This window comes from Anser brachyrhynchus (assembly GCF_964034855.1).
Source record: "Anser brachyrhynchus genome assembly, chromosome: 16".
Classification (NCBI taxonomy): domain Eukaryota; kingdom Metazoa; phylum Chordata; class Aves; order Anseriformes; family Anatidae; genus Anser; species Anser brachyrhynchus.
This window is the reverse complement of record NC_137734.1, coordinates 145,970-162,804: the sequence shown is the minus strand read 5'-3', so window position 1 is coordinate 162,804 and position 16,835 is coordinate 145,970. Positions and strand designations below refer to the sequence as shown.

Sequence of the window (16,835 nt, the reverse complement as noted above, 5' to 3'; positions counted from 1 at the left end):
GTAAGGAATATGTTCTTATCTGCAGATATTATGGCTTTGTTACTATCCATGTTGTGTCTCTGGACGCGTAATAATTTGCTATGGCAAGAGCATCCATAGCACGATTAGCTTACCTTAAACTCATTTTTTAAAGCTAGTATCCGTAGTGAATAATATCCCTATTTTATAGAATCATAGAATCATAAAATGATTTGGACTTGAAGGGACCTTAAAGATCATCTAGTTCCAAACCCCCTTCCACTAGACCAGGTTGCTCAAAGCCCCATCCAACCTGGCCTTGTGCACCTCTGGGGATGGGGTATCCACAGCTTCTCTGGGCAACCTGTTCCACTGCCTCACCATCCTCATAGGAAAGAACCTCCTCCTTATATCTAATCTAAACCTACCCTCTTTTGGTTTAATGCCATTTCTCCTTGTCCTATCACTACACTCTCTGATAAGGAGTTCCTCTCCTGCTTTCTTGTAGGCCCTCTTTAGGTATTGGAAGGCCGCAATGAGGTCTCCCCAGAGAGAGGTCTCCCCCTCTGTTCATCCTCATTGCCACGCCCCCCACTCCCCAGGACTCACTCTAAGTAGATCCTTGTCCTTCTTATATTGGAGGCCCCAGAGCTGAAAGCAGTACTGTAGATGGAATCCCACGACAACAGAGTAGAAGGGGAAACTGACAAGATAGGTGCCGTGACTTGACGCCCAAGTCCCACCCCAGCACATTATTGTCAGATCTTTTGTCCTATTTAATCCTGTCTTTTATGATAAATTATTGGAACATTGTTTCCATTTGGAAAATTTTGAAGCAAATAACATTATAATAAATGAGAATGCAGTATTTTTTTTCCTTGTGTTGAACAAAAATAATCATTGTTATGACTTGGCAACACAGGAAAAGAACAAGTCACTTGTACCAAATATCCCTCAATTTTAAACAACTGCTGTTGGTATTAACAGTAATGATACTGACTATTGCAGATGATTTTGTCTTTCCTCTTTCCATTCAATTAAAAATAGTAACATTCTGAGAAGCCATGAAATCTGCAAATTGTATTTTGTATTTGAAATCTGGTTTCTAAGCCTCACATGTATTCAGGTAGACAGAAATACTCATTTTATTGGCCCTCCCTCTGTTCAGGGTGCTTGTATTAGCACAATTGTACAGGTATCACTGTATAGAAATATTTAGGACATTTCCTGTAATTTCATACTTGGTATTACTTTTGAGAAGCTAACTTATTTTAACAGTTATTACTTCTCTGTGAACTGAAAACTAAGAACTTCTTGGTGTAATAGCAGAAACTGTAAATGTGGCAAATCTCTTCCTTTGTGCAAAACATGTAAAAATAAGTATTGCCTCAGAAAGATGAGCTATTGCAATCTCGCTGCATCCTTGCTTCCCTAAATAGCTCCCTCCCTTTTTTGACATGCTACTGTAACCACACACTACTAGGATTTATTGAAAATTTTAAGTGATCTACGAGGAGCAGTCCATGGTGTAAAATGAATATAGCAAAGCTAGTAGTAATGCTGTATAAGAGGGGAAGCTGATTTTATTTTAAATGAAACTGATTTAAATCTCTCGTTAATTTTCATATAGATTTCATTCAGCTAATCTGTCATACTTGTTTTCTATATCAACATTTTAGCAAGAATCAAGATGTATATGTCTGTCCAGGATTACTTGTGGTGAAACAGGATAAAGGATGACAGATTTGGAGTCATCATCATATTTTGTGGGTTCTTTTTGCAGTCAACTTTGTGGTCATTCTGGATGTGCCTTTTGTACCCTTCAGGGACCCGGGTCTGCAGTGTTTGGCAGCAATACATTTTGAGAAATGTGGAAAGCTATGAAGATTAGAGAGGTGGGAAATGGCGTAACAGAGAGCAACAGTCCTCCCTCTACCTCCTGGAGGTTGATCCTCCTCCTCCCTGCATTTTACAGCTGCCTTCACCTTATCTGTTGCCCGCAGCAACCACACTTACCCTTATCACCAGGCTCTCCCGACAGCCCTACCAAGCAGCCTTTCCTTTTGTTGAGGAACGCTGTTGAATATATGGAAGTACCCTGACCATGCTAGGGGAACTGCACTTGCTCCTTCATGTTGTGTGGGAAGTTCTCTCTCTCTCTTGAAGCCAAGAGAGGGAAGAGGATAGGACAAGAGGTGGGCAGATCAGAACGGGAGAGGGGATGGTTGGTTTAGAGGTACAAAGATGATTAAGGGACTGGAGCATCTGTCATATGAGGAGAGGCTGAGAGAGCTAGGATTGTTTAGCCTGGAGAAGAGAAGGCTCAGAAGGAATCTTATGCCTATTAATGCTGGAAAGGAGACAGTAAAGAAATTGTCTCCTCTGCAGTGCACAGTGACAGGACAAGAGGCAAAAAGTGCAACCTGAAATACATGAAATTCTGTTTAATCATAAGAAAAAGCTTTTTACAGCGAGAGTAGAACACCGGGACAGGTTGCCCAGAGATGTTGTGGAGTCCTGAGCTGTGGAGATATTCAAAACCAATGGGACAATATGCTGAGCAACCTGCTCTAGTTGATCCTGCTTTGAGCAGGAGGCATTTTACTGAATGATCTCCAGAGGGTTCCCTTCCTCCCAACCTCACCTAGTGATTCTGGTTTTGCTGGGGGGGGGGAACAGCGCAGAATATGTGGCAGGCCTAAGCAGCTTAGTAGCAGACTGGTAGAGATGTGGCTGCAAAGAAAGGCCCTACTCATGGCAAAGTACCCACAAGCAAAAAGGAAAAACAACTGTAGATAATGAATTTGAAATGAGTATGACTTGTGACAAGTGTTTCTCAGAGGCAGACACAGGAGAGAACATCAGAGGCCTGGGGTAGCCAGTATCTTGCAGGCCCTGCTATCAGTTGTGCTGCTTGTTTATGTTTTGGGAGTTATGCTTTTCTTATCACTCTCCACAGGAGAGCAGCAAGACTCCTACTAACTTCCCTCCCAAAGAGCTTGCAGCTAGCCATAGTGTCTGATGGAGATACCCTCTCTGGCCCCATGGTTAGCTATATGATAGTGCCCCATAGCAGAGGGCTTTGGCAGGTGCCTAAGAGGACAAGTGTTCCACAACCAACTCTTCCTAGCATGTTTGCCTAGCCCCTCTCAGCTTACAGAGGCTGCTGCACGAGGCCTTCCTGAGCCAGCCTCCAGCCTTTCCTGTAAATCACCCACAAGAAACTTTCCTTCCTTGAGAATATCTTGCTCTCTGGTGATGAGAAGGCCTATACAGATCAACAAGTACCACCGTGTGTTTAAATGTGTCCCCAGGGAGTCCAGGCTCATGTACAGGATTCATGATGCAGATGACCATGGAGTTACGGATGGGGGCTGTACTGAGTCTGGCTGGGATGGAGTTCATTTTTTTCATAGAAGCCTGTTTGATGCTGTGTTTTAGATTTGTGACTAAAACAGTGTTGGTAACACACCAGTGTTTAAACTCTCACTGAACAGAGCTTGAACAGCATTGAGGCTCTTCTCACTCTGTCACCCTGCAATAAGTAGGCTGTGACTGGGCAAGAGGTTAGGAAGGGACACAGCCAGGATTTTATTAGTAATATATTAATTTATAAAAGGTGTGCTAATAAATATCGAATGACACCTTTCTCTCTTCCTTCACTACGTAGCCTTTTAAAGGAGAATAAATTTACAGCATTTTTTGCTGAAGGCTGTTGATGGGTGGACATGTAGATGACTAAAAGATTTTTTTCTTAAGTTCTTTTTTTTATTTTTCACCATTCCAAACCCTCTGTATATGCAAGAGGACTCTCTTACGTGGTTGATGTGGGACAATAGTGCAGTGCATGATGCCTAAGGGAAACACTAAGATAAAATTTCAGGCTAAGGAATAGCCTAAAAAAGTGAAAGGCACAGAAGGAAGAAAAAAAAAAAGGAAAAAAAGAGCAAACTGAAGGCTACAGGAAGCCCCAGCCATGCAGCTGGAAACAACACAGTTTTGCGGCGCAGCCTCAGGGAAGGACAAATGTGTTGCACCGGTTCAGAAGACAACAGTGATACTGATTACCACCTTTAGTTACCAAAAGGACTGTAAAAGCAGAAGTGGCTAGAGATGTCTGCCTATGCAGCAGCAGAAAATGAAGCTTATGTATAGAATAAAGCCAAACCAAACCAAACCACAACAACGAAGCCTAAACCAACCTAAGCAAGAAACAATTTAGTCCTAAATAATAGATAGAAGTAACTTTAAATACTGTGAAGAGAAGTGGTTTCATCAATCCCAATTAAAGCTTTGGAGAAGTGATCTGAAAATCAGGGCCTCAGTGGTCTTTTTGGTTTGTTTTGCAGGCTAACCATCCAAAACAGAAAAAAAATGAAGAGAAGTAGCTCCACTTAGTGGTCCCATCATTCATTTCAGTTATCTTCACTGAAAGAAAGGATCCAAGGATAGGAGCAATCTAGGAGAGGTATGAAAAATATAATGTTTGAAATAGAGGGAATCAAATTAAGTGCTGTCACTCTTTTATGTTAAACATTGAGGAAATTACTTATTAATCATGCACATATGAGGGTTTGAGAGAGAATGCTGAACAGCAGAATAATATTAAACCAGAATAAAAACAATGTTTCTCAAAGATTCTTCTGGCTCCCAGACCTGGTTTCCAGACCAGGAGTTCTCAGACTGGCAGGCATTTTCTTCTGTCAGTGTTTTAGCAGACATTTTCTGACTGTATTTGTCCCATTATGCCAGGTTGCCTCTGTGGCTGTTCCCATCAAATGTGTGTTCCTTCTTGGGTAGCTGGGATAACTGTTGATAACAGTTTGCTGTTTCTGTGTCCCAAGGGCTGCACTGAGGACTAAGTAATCCATTCTTACCCTGTGGATATTGTTAACTGTAACTGGCTTAGCTTTGGTTTGGTTGTTTCTGTGTTTTTTGTTTTGTTTTGTGTGTTTTGTTTTTAGATCATTTTATTCATTTATTCAGTATTTATCATTTTTATTTTCTTATGTGCAAAGGGAAAAATATAATGCTAACTTTTTAGATTCATTCTCATGGCTGAGCCTGAAGAGATCAGAAAAATGGGTCTCCAAAGAAGAGAAACCCTACTTCTCCCAGTGAGGAGGGATCACTGTTAAATTGTCATCAGGATAGCATATCAATAATGTATAGGGCAGGGTCTGCATATGTAAGAAAAAGTATCATAACTGCATATACTTTCGTTGTGCATGACTTTATGCAACTATGAAGCATATATTTTAAGAGCTACAAGACACCATGTTATAATCTTAGGTGGATGGTACATGACCAAAGCTACATAAAAGGAAGTGAGAGAGGGAAATTAATTGTAAAATGAGAGAAGTTTTGGTAAAAGTCAGTTACTGCAGCTCCAGGTTTCCTTTCAAACTCAAGATCTAAATCCTATTCCCAAAAATAAAAGATGTGTGTGTGTGTTTGTGTGTCTGTGTGGCAGCTGCTCAGTGATTTGCTATATCAAGGGCAGGAGGACAAGTTTACCCTTCCCCAGTGGGCTGAAGAACACTGGCCCATTAATGATGCCTAAGGTGTTGCAGGAAGAGGGGGAATACGTTGGCACCAAGCCCCATAGCATACTTACTCCCAGGTATTGTTCAGCTACCTTAACTGATAAGCAGTTGCTTTATTCTTTGTACTCTTGACTGTGGTTCCTTCTCACCGTTATAGAAAGTTCCAGAAGACGGTGCCCAAAGGCTATCAGTGGGTCTGAGTGGGTGGAAGCTGGAATCCCCAAAAGATTTCCTTCTGACATCTACCAAAAATGTCTCCCCTTTTAGTTTAAAACTATTCCTCATTGTCCTGTCATTGTCTGCCTGAGTAAAAAGTTGCTCTACATCTTTTTTATAAACCCCCTTTAAGTACTGAAAGGCTGCAATGAGGTCTCCTGGGAACCCTTTCTGCAGGCTGAACAGCCCCAGCTCTTTCAGCCTTTCTTCACAGGAGAATCCCCATCATTCAATCTACTTTTGGTTGGACACTCGTGTTTTTGGTTCTTTTATTCAGGTGGAAGTGAAAAGCCAGCTGTCATTACATTCTTAGGATGTGGTTGCAGGCGACCTTCTTTCAGTATCCTAAGCAAGGCCCACACCACTGAGTATCATCGACTTCAATACAGCATCTCATACGTATGAAAACCTTATGGACAGGTTTGCTGTGTCAGTTGTGATTATCTGCCAGGTTACTTGGCATCTTCAAAAATTAACAGATTAGGAAGTAAAGGATTGCATGCTAATATTTCAGAGTTACAGTAAAGTAATGGCCGAAGGAAAATAAGTAAGAATCCCAAGCTTCCCAATGTGGGTTTTTTTCCTAGTTGCTGTCCACAGGAAACCACATGAAATGAAATAGCAAATATGGTTTACAGTGAACAGTGCATGCTTGTTTCTCCAAGTGTACATGTAAAGGGGGCTTTACAAAGAGGGCTCAAAATTCATGTTGCGAAGAAACCACACGTTCTAAAAATCATATCTGTGCATACACAATAAAAAGGCACAAAATAAAAATGCTGCAGTTCTGTGCCCCGTGTAACACCCTCCCTCTGCCCCAGGGCCGTCCGAGGTTTCTTATCGCAGAGCGCACCCTGCCGGCAGTCGCTCGGCTCAGCCCCACCGCCGCCCTCTGGCTCGCCCGCGGCTCTGCAGCGGCCGCCTCCCACGGCTCCCGAGCCAAGGGCGGGAAGAGGCGCGCGCCCATCCCGCGCCGCAGGGACGCTGCGCGAGTGCCCGGCGGGAAGCGGCGCCCGGCAGTCGGTGGCGGGCACGCGCGCGGCTGCGGGATAGGGGATGGGAGGCGCCGCGGCGCAAGGGGGGTAGCCGGCCCCTTCGGCGTCGCCGTCGGCGAGCGGTGGTGCGTACCAACGGCTCCTCTGACGGTTCCCCACGGGCGCTGCCGCCGACAGCCCCGCGCTCCCGCCCCCCGGCTCCCTTCAGCCCAGCCCGGGTGTGGCAGCAGCCCTGAGGGCCGTCCCCGCCGCGGACCCCCCGGGGTGGCTCGGACGCGTCCCCGTAGGGATTCGCGCGGTGTAGCGGCGGGGAGCAATGTCCCTGGCTTTGCCGGAGCGGCCCTCGTCTGTGCTCCCACCGCTGCCACCCCTGCCGCCACCAGCGCCGCGGATGCCCGCAGGCGGGGCTGAAGCCAGGCGCCGCGCGGCTCCGGCACCGGCTGCGCTGCCGGCTGAGCCGCGTCCGAGGGCACTGCCGGGCTGGCTGCGCGGCCAGCCCGACCCCATGGGGCTTCCAGGCTGTCGGGGGCGATACTTGTGACCAGGGTTCGCAGGATTCGCCGCAACAGATGGATGCGGAGGCCTTGTTTTCTCAAATATCTGTTTGTTGCTGCTTACCACAAATCACCACTTGCAGACGTACCGTGATTATTGAAAAGGTACGTGTGAGTATTGATAACAGGGTGTTCCCAGAAAGTAAATAAATGCAGGTAGCAGATACTGAGGGCATAACCATAGGTAATAGCAGCAATAAGAGGTAATCAAAAGGCAACTAGATGTAGTAAAAAGGAGTCATGCAGCAGCAAATAGAGCTTAGTACAATACAGTAAACAAACACGGCAATACTATGGCAGTGAAAATCCTCACGATGGATTACAATTTAAGCATGCTATAGCAACTAATCAAGAGCAGCTGGGAGGGCGTGTAGCCAGGACGGCTGACCACAGCGTGTGGTGTGCTCAGCAGTAAATGCTGGGGTAAAGACAGAGATGGGGCGGAGGGGGACTGGACTCCTTTTTTTACTTTGCTTGCGCATGCTGCTTTTGCTGTACCTTTTAAGCTGTCTTGACCTCAACGCGTGACTTTTCTTGCTTCTGCCTTTCTGATTCTCTTCCCCCACCCTGCTCTTGAAGGGGAAGTGAGCAAGGGTCTGCTGGGGCTCAGGGCCCTCTGTGGGGGCTAACCCACAACCTTTTGATAAATGCTCATATTTTCTGTTACTTTGTAATTTTGAAAATGTTTTAATGAAACCATGCTTAGGAGTATGCCTTAAAGTCTCAGAGATGTTTGTGCTTTGAGGAAAAAAGTTGCACCGAGTTCTTAAACACCTTCAGAAAGGACCGTGCCTTTCCTAGAGTCAGCTCAGGTGGCAGTCACCGGCAAAACAGAGCACACTGGCAGCTTGGACCTTGGATGCAAAGTGCAAGGTGTTTCCTAAGTGTATACTCCTTTCTGAGGGGTATTTTATTGTGTGCTGTCTAGCATCAGTTTATCAATTTGCCTCTAATGGGTTTTGGTATTCCCAAAAGGACTGGGATTAAAGAATGGGTGTGTGCCTCAGCACTGCATAATTTTATTTTGCAGCCAAAATTTCTTGTTTTGTGGTTAAGTTTTCTGCTAGCTTGTATTTTGCAGAAAGCACTTAAAAATGTATTTAGGTTGCTTCCAAACAAGTAAAGAGAAAGTCCTTTTATCTTTAGGGTAGGGCTAATTTTCCCTTAGGCCAGAAAACATAGGAAGATACCACCTGCTACAACCTTTGTTAAGAGAGGACCAAGCATACCCGGACCTTCTTAAACAAACAAACAAAAAACCCACCACTTAAAAAAAGGGCAACAAAGAGGCAACTTCTGCCCGAGGTGGTGTAAACGCATAAAGCTGTCAGTGTTTTTTTTTTTAGCTCGCACATCGGCACTGCTCGGGAAAGCCGTGCCTGTCGCTCTGCTTCTGCGCATGCGCGGAGCCGGCCGGCTCGCCTCGAGGGGGAGCCGGGCGACGCCGCAGGACCCCTGCCCGCGGCAGAATGGCGGCGGCCTTCTCCGGAGCGGGAGCCGCGCAGGACCGGGGTCGGGACGGGACGGGACGGGACGGGACGGGACGGGAACCGCGGTCCGCGGCTTCTGCGGAAATGGCCCTTGTGCGGGGCAGGGGCGGCGCCGCGCCGGAGCGGACCGGGCGTGCGGCGGGGTCTGCACTGCGCGGGGCTTCGGGGGGGCTGGGGGAGAGGGGGGCGGAGCGGCGGGAGGTGGTGGCGGGGCGGGGCGGGGAAGAGCGGCGGAGTCCTCTCTGGGTTGGGTGGACTGCTCCGTCCCGGGGCATGCTGGGAGCTGTAGTTCTGTGGTGCGCGGCCGGTCTTTCCCCGAGCCGGGGCCGGGGCCGGGGCCGGGGCCGGGGCCGGGCCGTGCGCGCCGGGAGGCGCAGGTTGCCGCTGGCTGCGAGCGCGGCTGCCGGCGGTGAGGCGAGCGAGAGCCTTCGGGGGCGCTTCCCCGGAGCGTCGGGCCGGGAGGGGTGGGGGCTGCGGCGGCCGGGCGCGGGTCCTCGCTGCGCTCGATCGTCGGGCTGCGCCTCGGAGGTGTTCCTGCTCGGCGCAGGGAAGCGCAAAGGAAAGCCGCGTGGTGCCTGCCAAGCTGTAGTAGCTTCTTAGACCTAGAACGAATTGGCCTGTCGACCTCTGTCTCTTTGTTGCTCAGTCTGTGGTACGAGAGGCTAACCTTTGTCCCACCTCAGCTTTCAGAGTTGTCCTAGAAATAAACCGGTGCTTGCGGGGCTTTCCAGAACGCTGGTTGTGGTCGGTCAAGACAGACGTGAGAGGCAATTTCTGCCTGTCTGTCTGTCTATTGGTTATGTCCCGAGAGTTTTGCTTGAACAGTGTGCAATAAAAGCGGCCTCGGGCCCTTACTGGTGGTGCAGTTTCTGCACGTGTCTTATAACGTAGGTTCCCTGCTTAATTTGCAATTTATGAGGTTTCTACCAATGAGCACTTTCCTGTCCATGCCGAATATAGCTGAATTGCAGTCTACGATTAAACATCAAATGTTTAATATAGATTGTTAATAACAAATTGCAACTGTTAAGAATATATGCTAAAAAAAAATAGCACAGAAAGTAGAAGCTCTAGGCTGTGAGTGGTCTGTCCCATACTGATACTGCATGTTTGCACCGAGGCAGAATGATTGCTTTCACTCACTTGTGGAGCGATGAGTCTAGGCTCTCACTGCTAGTATTTTTAGCAAGACTGATTGAGCATTTCTCTAACATATGAGCAAGTGTTTGAGGAGCAAGTGATGGGTATGGGCACTTAGAAAGAGACTGCCAAAGGGCAGCTTCCTATTTTATAACTGAATTTTGTGAGCGTTGGTCCTCGTTTCATACTGAAGGGGAGTATGCTCTAGTGAAGGGAGTATGTTCACGTGAAAGGAAAAGGCACTAGTCTCCCTCGTCTGCCATTATTACTTCCTTGCTGCTAGCTCTGTTCTTCATAGAAAGCCAGTATGTTTCCTCGTCACATTCTAGTCTGCCTTCCTAGACTTCAGCCTTTGCCTCCTGGGTCTCTTGCCTTGCATAGACAATCTCTCCCCTTCTCCTCTTCTTCTTCATCTCATTTGTAAACCTTTTATCAGGCTGATTCTTACTGGCTTTCCACCCCCACCCCCCGACCTTTTTCTATTTTTTCCTTTTTTCCTATTTTTTTTTTTTTACGGACTTAGGATGGCTTGTCTTGTTAGTTACTTTTCTTCCTGCCAGCCCCCAGCCTCAAGTTCTCTGATGCGACGTCAGAGGATCATCTTTGATACCTCCGCATCTGAATAATACGGTTTCTGTCCCATGCTGTAGCTGACGGCAGGACGGACTCTGAGTGCAGAGGAGGGGTTGCTTCCTCCCTAGTTTCCTATTGCGTCTCATACTGGTTTGGGTAAGCAATTACAGAGGAAATTTGACTTCTCCGTGGAGAAGCGTGTGCCTGACAGCTAGCTGGAGACAGCACACACGGAATTGAGTCAGCGCTCCGAGTGCGGTCCTGAGTTGCAATAAAGGTAAAACAATTGCAGACTGACAGTTTAGCTTGTAAGGAGCATATACAAATAGCAGGTTTGCCTCTAATGCTTAAAAGGCGAGGTTTCGAGATCATATTTCACGGACTACTTCCTATAGATTTCAAGAAATGCAATCGTTCTGAAGCACAGCCGCGCTCTGTTATTGTTTAAAGGGAACAAACTGCTTTGAGAGCCGTTACGTGGGAGGGAACCGAGGGCGGAAGTGACGTCAGGGCGTGCCTTCCCTGAGGGCCAAAACGGCTCCGTGATTGGCTGGACCGTGAGGGCGGATGTGGTGTCCTGGCGAGCCGTCATTAAGGGCAGAAAGGTTCCATGATTGGCTGGGAACCCAGGGCGGAAGTGGCGTCACGGCTAGCCTTCGCTGAGGGCGGAAGCGCTCCGTGATTGGCTCGGAGGGCTCGGAGGAACCCAGGGCGGAGGTGCCGTGCAGGGCTTGCCGGCACTATGGGCGGAAGCTGTCGGGCCGGGCCGGGCTCGGCTCGGGCCGGGCCGCTGAGGCGCGGTGCCGCAACGAGGTTGGTGGTCGGTGCCGCCCCGGGCCGGGAGGGGGCGAGGCGGCGGGCGGTTGGGGCGCCACGCGGTCGGCGGCTTCTGCGGAAACGGCCCTTGTGCGGGGCGGGGGCGGGGGCGGCGCCGGAGCGGAGCGGACCGGGCGTGCGGCGGGATCTGCACTGCGCGGGGCTTCGGGGGGGCTGGGGGAGAGGGGGGCGAAGCGGCGTGGGGGGGGGGGCGGTTGCGTGCGCTTGGCCGACTCCCCTCTGGGGCGGATGGACTGCTCCGTCCCGCGGCATGCTGGGAGCTGTAGTTCTGTGGTGCGCGGCCGGTCTTTCCCCGAGCCGGGGCCGGGGCCGGGGCCGGGCCGTGCGCGCCGGGAGGCGCAGGTTGCCGCTGGCTGCGAGCGCGGCTGCCGGCGGTGAGGCGAGCGAGAGCCTTCGGGGGCGCTTCCCCGGAGCGTCGGGCCGGGAGGGGTGGGGGCTGCGGCGGCCGGGCGCGGGTCCTCGCTGCGCTCGATCGTCGGGCTGCGCCTCGGAGGCTTTCCTCCCCCCGCGTGCTGACGGCCGGCTCTCTCCTTTCCCTGCGGCTCACCAGGGCAGAAGCAGCTCCCCGCCGCTGGGACCCCCGTGGGGTTTGTCGCCGAGCGAAGGTGGCGCGGCAGCTGAAGGGAGGAAAGCTGCAGCCGGCGTGCTGCAGTCGCAGGTTTCCCAGGAGAAAGAGCAGCCCGTCTGTCCCAGCTGTCCGGGTAAGTCGCAGCGACCTTTGGGTGAAACCGAGGCGTGCTCGTAAACTTCCTGCAGCCCAGGCTCAAAGGCTTAATCGAATTTGCAGAAGCGCAAACTGCTCGGCGCAGGGAAGCGCAAAGGAAAGCCGCGTGGTGCCTGCCAAGCTGTAGTAGCTTCTTAGACCTAGAACGAATTGGCCTGTCGACCTCTGTCTCTTTGTTGCTCAGTCTGTGGTACGAGAGGCTAACCTTTGTCCCGCCTCAGCTTTCAGAGTTGTCTTAGAAATAAACCGGTGCTTGCGGGGCTTTCCAGAACGCTGGTTGTGGTCGGTCAAGACAGACGTGAGAGGCAATTTCTGCCTGTCTGTCTGTCTGTTGGTTATGTCCCGAGAGTTTTGCTTGAACTGTGTGCAACAAAAGAGGCCTTGGGCCCGTACTGAGCAGCGAGAGAAAGCAAAACTCCAGGTAAGCGCTGGCCGTGGCAAAGTTGCTTGGGAATTGAGCGGGTGGGGGTCTTTCCAGCGGAACTCGGTACGCAGACAGAAGCGTGACCTTTGAGGTCCCTGTCTGTCTTGCGTTGAAGCTGTGGTATTTGACCCATGACTGTATGCAGTTGCTAAATCCTAGAGGGGATGATAGAGATGTCCCTGGTGCAGCCTTTTTTGCCACAGTCATTGCAGAAATGTTGGAAAAGTGAGTATCATCCCTCTCTTTAAATTCACCTTTTAAAGCATTCTTTCTGCAGACTCCTGTCTGTGATTTAGGTACTTGATTTGCGTGAAACAGAGCCAGACTTTCCTATTAACTAGCGCCCTGATTGAAATTGCCTGTCGTCGGAGGACAGGAACTATAAATGGTGCTTGGCAGTTTAAAATCTCTTGGCTTCTACGGAGGCTAACTTGCCAAAGCGAATAGGAAGTAGCCTAAAGTTCGGTAAAGACGCTGAATAGAAAAGGTCCTCTTCTTGATGGGGAAAGAGCTTCGCAGAACACGAGCTCTGTTTCCCGTAGGGCTCCCTACTTACCCACCTGTTCAGCGATTATTGCAGGCTTTGACTGGTCCCCTCAGGTCCGATATCGCACAAGCGTGCCGCAGACGGTACCTTAGCTTACTTTCCATCTCGTGCTGCGTTACTTATACCCGCAGAAGACTTACTTCAGCGTCAAATAAACCTTGTGCGAAGCGTCCCTGACTCATGCCAGTGGGACCATCCCGTTGTGGCTGGTAAAATCCAGGAACAGGACGGTGCTTGGAAGAACGTAACCTATGGAGGAGCAGGCAACAGTCTCCTGTTAGGCAACAGGTTTTCGAGACTGGTTTTGCCACCCCTCCGCGCATTTTGAAGGAGGCAGTCCCTAAGCTGATGCAATCCAACTGCATCTAAGCTGTAGGTTGTTACTTCCATAAGTTATAAAGGAACTTCACTTTTTTTTGTTTGTTTTTGTTTTTTTTTTTTTAAATCGAGGCTCGTGTGCGTGCGTTTGGCTTGTCCCGATGGCTGGTGTAGATGATCGCTCACGTGCCCCAAAGCTCCCTGTGCTGATGTTGGATCTGCCCCTCGGTAAAGGACGGCATCCCGTACGTTCAGCTTTTCTTCCTTACCGTCTCGTATGTATGTATGTATTTACTTTTCTGAAAGAAAGGGTGGATATTTCATGGGTCTCTCTGTGAGCGTATCGAACCAGGCCGCAGTAAATATGTGTAAGCGAGTAGGCTGCAGCATGTGCTGGGCAGTATCGGAGTGCTACTCTGCTAGCAGTGGAGAGCCAGGTGAAGGTGTAGAGGGTAAGGGCTTGTTCTGCCTCAGGTTGAACGGAAAGTTTCTGAAGTTGAGCATCCCGGGGGATGTTTGTAGGACTGTTGTTAGACAATAAAAGTTCAGATGGCTGTCGACAAAGGGGATTTTGTTGGCTCTTTTAGATAGCTATACCTACCGAAGATTGAATCGGTTACAAAAGGTTGTAGTAACCTCGCAGTCTCTACATTCTGTAGCGTCTGTAGCAAAATAAACTGGCAGATGAATAAATGAGCAGGTACAAATACACGTGACTCTACAGCTGAGATAAAATAACATGCAGTTTCTTCTGTGTTTTGTCTTTCAAAGCACATTGTTGCCGAGCGCCTGAGCTTTTTGCTCGCGTTACCGAGGCAAGGAATGGCTGCGCTTCTTCCCCCCTCATCCCTCTCTTTTTTTTTTTCTCCTCTCCCTTGATGACAGGGACTCGAAATGTTTTCCTCGGATGTCCACGTGAAAATTAAAAGAAAAAAAAAAAAGGCGACGGTGGTGAACACTGACAGAATTGGGTGACTTTTTCAAGGTAGAGGGCAAAGAACGTGGAAATTTCTAGTACGTTAGCGTTACTCTGTTAACAGAACCAACGTACAGGCCACTTGCTGTTCCTAGTTTTTTGGTTTGGTTTTCCTTTCAGTAGTCTCCCCAAAGGCTCCACAAAGGACACCTTGTGTATCTTTTCTGTTCTTCCAGGATTCATTCGTCAGGAAAGACGACCGTGAAATCTGAGGGCTGTGGACGAGGGCTGTGGAACCATCTGGTAGATGGTTGTTGCAGTTGCCTTTGGTCACGTCATTCGTCCTTTTAGCTTGCCCTTTACTTTACCTTGAGCGGAATTTTTCTTGCCACGCTATGTTTGCAGTGGTAACATTGCTGCCGAGGTGTTTTTTGACTAAAAATGATCTTAACTGTAGTAGTGAATTCACAGCGTGTGGCTTTGTGTACTGACTCCCATGATCACAACTTTTTTTTTTTTTTTTCCTTTGTCATAGATAGGAGAAAAGCTCTTTCCAGAGAGATGGAGAAGGAATTGATTATACCTCTGCCTCATCCTGTGAGACCGGAAGACGGTGAGTGACTAACTGTAAGCTGCAATTCTCAGGAGTCGCATGGCTAAGAGTCTCGGGTTCCTTCTCTGTCTGACCCCCAGGGCCTTAGGCACGGGAAATCTTAGGCTTAATGTTTTTCCCTATGAAATACTGTCACGCTAAGGGGCGTAGCTGACTAACTGTTACGGGTCTGGTCGGATTCAGGTTACTGAACTATCACGGTCACGGATTCACCAATAACGTAGCACGCCCTCGCTCTAGTCGCGTTCAATGAGAACTGTCACGGCTAGGAACAATGCAATGAACAGCAATTTATTACAGCAACAAGGACACAGGTTCTTTGGATCGCCGGCGATAAATTCACTGTCCGCGAAAGCAAGCGAGCACGCATGAAATACACAGGTACTCGTCCTGGCTGTTAATGCATTAAAAGGCACAAAGGCTCTAGAGATTTCTAAGTTTCCAAGGAGACACCTGGTACAACCAAGCGTTCAAATATTACCCCACGGCGTCCCAGTGCGGGGGGAAGAGAGGCTCAGCCCGTCGACTGATCCTGGAAGTCAGAAAGGTATCCTTGGTGATGGTATCTTCCCTAACACCCCCTTTCACTTAAGACAGTTTACATCTATTTTCTCTCCTTTAGGTGGGGCTTGAGTGACTCTAGTCAGGCATACCTTGGTTATGTTTGGTGTAAAGTTTTCTTGCTTTCGTTTAAAGGTAGAGGGGTCTGAGAAACTCAGAGCATGCCCTCAGTGAGGGGTGGTCGCACCTTGGAGACACGGAGCTTTTGGGATGGAGGTGTGTTTTGGTATTATGATGATACTAGAATGAGCAAAAGTTCCCTAGAGTGCAGTGTTTTGTTAAAAACATGACAGGTCGTTGGCTCAGGGTAGCAAACGTGCAGCTTATCGGTCTCAGTGTGCACAAGAGCATCTGGTCGCAGAGCCTATCCGTGGTGTTTCCACTCTGCTTTACGCTCCGTCCCCTTCCTTAGAGTCAGCACACCAAGTTCCCCTAGTGCGATAGCTTAGGCCGATAGTTGGCGGCCTAGGGAACGCTTAGGTAGCGCAGCTGCCCTCCACCCTGAAAGCTTCTGTGATGCTGTACGCTTTCTTTAAAAGGTGAATATGAGTTTAATTTGCCTTGTTACTTAAGGCAATTACTCCGCAACTGCCCAAAGCAGCGACAGTGAGAAGCCCACTTCCAACATCCGCTCCCCATGCAGGGACGGACGGACGGAGAGACGGACGCCGCTCTTTGCCTTGCCCACCAGGGGAAGGGGAGAACGACTGGGCAGGGAGCCCCACCGCAGCCCCCCTCCCGGGAGTCCTGCACAGCAGTTTAATAAAGTTTGCTTTCCGGCCCGTGCCCCCTTTGGTGGTTGCCATTGGGGGAAGTGGCTGTCGCTGTCTGTGTGTGGGTGCAGGTTCCATAGCGGGGTGGGTGTGGAGGGGGGGGGGTGGCCCCGTGTCCACCGGCCGCGGGATGCTGACAACCCCTCAGAGTGCGGGGCCAGCCCTGCCGGGTGGGGGGGCAGCTCGCTGCTGTCTTTGCTCCCCGGGCTGGGGGGACTGCTCTGTGTGGCGGGGGCTGCTTGCAGAGGCGCAAGTGGGAATGGGGCTGGGGGTTCCCGGCAGGACCCCCAGGGCAGGCGATGGCGTTGTGGAGGCCGGGTCCCGGGGGATTGGCGGCTGGGGCAGGGAAAGCCCAGGCGGGGGTGGCATGGGGTGGCAGGCACAGGTCTGTGGGTGCTGGGCTGCAGGTGGGGAAGCCTGGGGCTGGCTCTGTGGTGTTTGCAGTGTCAAGCTGCCAGGAGCACCATTCCCCCAGCAAGCCGGGAGTTGTGGTCTTTGGGCTCTGAGCATCCCGTTGCCCACGTTGGGTTCGTTGTTATTATCTCCCTGCCTTTTTTGTCCCGATAAAAAATGTACTGTTTCAGCTTGCCGCTGCTCAGCTTCCCAGCCGTGAGCGGCACGTTGCTCAAGGCAGACACTTCCTCCCTGAG

General features: G+C 49.8%; 1 protein-coding gene across 36 annotated transcripts; it reads left to right on the top strand.

Moving 5' to 3' along the window:
- Positions 1-487: 487 nt before the first annotated feature.
- LOC308179025 (uncharacterized protein) lies at positions 488-16,815 on the top strand. Of its 36 annotated transcripts, none has more exons than XM_080558543.1 (9): positions 6,847-7,374; positions 11,860-12,010; positions 12,255-12,338; positions 13,455-13,601; positions 14,774-14,851; positions 15,152-15,232; positions 15,340-15,398; positions 15,548-15,628; positions 16,056-16,198. In XM_080558543.1, the coding sequence occupies exons 1-8, from the start codon at positions 7,285-7,287 to the stop codon at positions 15,584-15,586; spliced, it is 729 nt and encodes a 242-aa protein (XP_080414669.1). In that variant the 5' UTR covers positions 6,847-7,284; the 3' UTR covers positions 15,587-15,628; positions 16,056-16,198. The 36 variants fall into 36 exon arrangements, 23 of the variants coding, with proteins under 23 accessions (XP_080414669.1, XP_080414667.1, XP_080414668.1 ...); XM_080558541.1 differs by having other exon boundaries at positions 15,986-16,198; XM_080558542.1 differs by having other exon boundaries at positions 15,952-16,198.
- The last annotated feature ends 20 nt before the right edge of the window (positions 16,816-16,835 follow it).